The 3,685-nt window shown below is 36.6% G+C and overlaps 1 protein-coding gene across 1 annotated transcript; it reads right to left on the reverse strand.

Moving 5' to 3' along the window:
• Positions 1–2,056: 2,056 nt before the first annotated feature.
• GNG5B (G protein subunit gamma 5B) lies at positions 2,057–2,392 on the reverse strand. Its single transcript, XM_032757461.2, has one exon. It carries the CDS (start codon positions 2,390–2,392, stop codon positions 2,057–2,059), a length of 336 nt encoding a protein of 111 aa, XP_032613352.1.
• Between the last annotated feature and the right edge of the window lie 1,293 nt (positions 2,393–3,685).

The following is a 3,685-nucleotide window of genomic DNA, read 5'->3' on the forward strand; positions in this document are numbered from 1 at the left end:
AAGGATATGAACAGACACTTCTCAAAAGAAGACATTTATGCAGCCAACAGACACATGAAAAAATGCTCATCATCACTGGCCATCAGAGAAATGCAAATGAAAACCACAATGAGATACCATCTCACACCAGTTAGAATGGCGATCATTAAAAAGTCAGGAAACAACAGGTGCTGGAGAGGATGTGGAGAAAGAGGAACACTTTTACACTGTTGGTGGGACTGTAAACTAGTTCAGCCATTGTGGAAGTCAGTGTGGCAATTCCTCAGGGATCTAGAACTAGAAATACCATTTGACCCAGCCATCCCATTACTGGGTAGATACCCAAAGGATTATAAATCATGCTGCTATAAAGACACATGCACACGTATGTTTACTGTGGCACTATTAACAATAGCAAAGACTTGGAACCAACCCAAATGTCCAACAATGATAAGCTGGATTAAGAAAATGTGGCACATATACACCATGGAATACTATGCAGCCATAAAAAATGATGAGTTTATGTCCTTTGTAGGCACATGGATGAAGCTGGAAACCATCATTCTCAGCAAACTATGGCAAAGACAAAAAACCAAACACCAAATGTTCTCACTCATAGGTGGGAATTGAACAATGAGAACACTTGGACACAGGAAGGGGAGCATCACACACCGGGGCCTGTTGCGGGGTCGGGGGAGGGGGGAGGGATAGCATTAGGAGTTATACCTAATGTAAATGATGAGTTAATGGGTGCAGCACACCAACATGGCACATGTATACTTATGTAACAAACCTGCATGTTGTGCACATGTACCCTAGAACTTAAAGTACAATAAAAAATATATATATAAAAAGAAAAAAACTTGAAAATAGTAATACCTGAGGACACATGGGAACAATAGACACTGGAGAGGGAGGGTGTGGACCAAGAGCTGTAAAACTACCTACTGGGTACTCTGCTCACTACCTGGGTGACGGGATCATCCATACCCCAAACCTCAGCATCACACAGTATACCCAGCTAACAAGCCTGCAAACCTCAGCATCACACAGTACACCCAGCTAACAAGCTTGCCCATGTGTTCCCTGAATCAAAAATAAAAATTGAAATAATTTTTTTAAAAAAGAAAAAGACAATAGTATTACCCATAGGACAAAATTTGTACTATTAGCAATAATTATTTTGTGTCTCATTTAGAAACAATTTGACTTTTGTTCCAGAGTTTAAATTTTGACAAAAATAGCTTTGAATAGATCTTTATAACCTGATGCCATAAATACAAGGTTCTCTGATACCTTCATTTATTATATCAATATTGGGCCTAAAACAGTACTCTGTAAAGCTTAAATTGGTATTAACTATGATCATCTTGATGTCTATGATAGATAATAAACAAGGTCATACATACCTTACTAAGCAATTTTGGTTTTACAACAACATTTTATTCTTTAAAAGATTTACAGTAATACAATTATTTAGCATTTCAAGTTGTGTGCTTTATTTAGCAAGTGAGAAAAAATTAGAATATTGAAGTATTTGCATAAAAAGTCAAATGGTAGTGTTTTATAATCTCTATTGTATTTCCTATTACATTTTTATGTTACTTGCCCATTGTTCCTGAATTTGTTCTCCTATTATAAACAGAAACATGTATGAGTTAAAAAGAAAGTGGACATAGGCTATGAGTAGATTATTCAAAAAGGAACTACAAATGGTCATATAATCAATAAACATATGAAAAAGTGTTAAATCATCTCACTAGTATTCAAAGAAATAATAAACCACAGTAAGTTACTATTTTTCACTAATATGATATTGCTAAATATCATTTTTTAAAACTTGCACACTAAATTTTATTGTATGTTGCTGCCAATGTATATAAAACAATTACCCTTGTGAAATAGAAATTCATGAAAATTCAGAGGTAGATGTTAAGGACTGACAAAAGTAGAATTTTGTATATTACAGCACATGTGTTACAGGGATAAGCTTTTGTACAGGCTTCAAATGTATCTCTCTTGAATATTCATTGGATCATAAGAAGTGGTTTGGGAAACCTTTGAAAGATTCATTTTACTACAAAAAGGAACAGACTTTCTGGGGTTTGAAGGGATTTGTACTTGAAGATACTCCAGTCAGCAGAGGGTCATGTTGAGCATTCTGCAGACAGAATTGTTTCAAGTCTGCTGCTGCCTGGGAAACTTTTACGCTGTTAAGCCCGGCCTCCAGCTGGAGCTGTTGAACCACTTTCTTCATAGCGGCGACGCTGGAGGAGTCAGACTCGGTGAACGCGGGGGCCGGGTCGATTCGTGGGTCGGTGGGTCGTGGGCCGTGGGTCGGCGGTCGGCGGTCGGCGGGGCCGCTAAATATCATTTTTAAGATGCTATTAGAAGGGCTCAGGAAAACCAGCATTCCTATACATTGATGATACAAACTTTATAGCAGGCAATGTGTGTATTGGTACCTGACATATAGTATTCCCTCAGTAAATATTTCTTCAATGAATGAATAATTTTGTTGCTGACATTAAAATAAATTTTCAGACATTTTGACAATGTGCCTTGGCACAATGCTCTGAATTCATAAAACTGCCACTGAATCTTACTATTGTTGGCTCCCAACCTTGTGGAAGTTTATAATGCCCTGCTATTGTTAGCTTGCTTTCATGCCATCTTTCCCCTTTCTTCGAAATGCTGTATGGCATATATATTTTTAATTAAAGTGCCTCATATATAATTTTGTTTTGAGATATTTTCAAAAAAACTCATGGTGAACCTCAGGATAATTGTAGCCACCTTAGAGGGTTGCAGATTTTGGGCTGGGAAGCACTGCTTGGCAGCCATCTGTGTGATGCTTTTCAATTGTTAGTTCTTCGCTAATTCTGTAATGTATTCTTCTCACAATGTGAACAGATCTTTTCTGTCAATAAGGAAAGCATAATTTTGTTAATGATAGGTAAGCACCTTATTATCTGTATTTGGCAGGCTTAGACATATTGCTGTCTTTTGGAGAAAAACAGCTGTTTCCAGATGTTATTAAAGCAGGCATTACCACTGACAAAGCTTTCTCACAAAGTATCTTACAACAGTTCTGTGTGCTGTCAGAGCTGCTCGTACCAAAAATTCTGTGGGAGTTAGGGCCCTGTACTTTCTAATTGCTAACTGCTTTGATTACAACCTCCTGCTCAGATATTACAGTGAGTGACATTTCCATCTATACACGATTCCATCTATACAGATTTTCTTCTCTTATAATCACATGGCTTCAGTGTTATGACACTTCTGATCTTTGTGAATACTTGCCCAGAATTCTGACACTTCCATTAGTAGCACACAGACAGTTTGGACCTGTTGGAAATTGACACAATGTATTTTGCTTATTCTGGAAGCATTAATTTTAATTTCTCTTTTGTGAATTTATTTATGTAAATGTAATCATCTGACTACATGGTTACCTTTTTTTTTTTTTGGCATTTCTCAATTATTTTGGCCGGTTTCTCATCCGAAAGAATTATTATTATAGCAACTTCTCAGTACAAAAGATTAATTATTGTAGTAACTTCAGTGCTCTTTTTCCACCAGATCAACAGTTACTTTGTATTTAATAAGCGTTTCAAGGCTTTTGTTGAACTTACTGATATCCACTTCAGTCTTCTTTTTCATTTATTCTTTCAATACTAGAACCCACCAGGAAAAATTATTCAAA

This window comes from Hylobates moloch, unplaced genomic scaffold, assembly GCF_009828535.3.
Source record: "Hylobates moloch isolate HMO894 unplaced genomic scaffold, HMol_V3 SCAFFOLD_7, whole genome shotgun sequence".
Taxonomy (NCBI): Eukaryota; Metazoa; Chordata; class Mammalia; order Primates; family Hylobatidae; genus Hylobates; species Hylobates moloch.

Coding starts and splice junctions, on each gene's coding strand:
- GNG5B (XM_032757461.2), bottom strand. CDS start 2,392: ATGCTGGTTTTCCTGAGCCCTTCTAATAGCATCTTAAAAATGATATTT.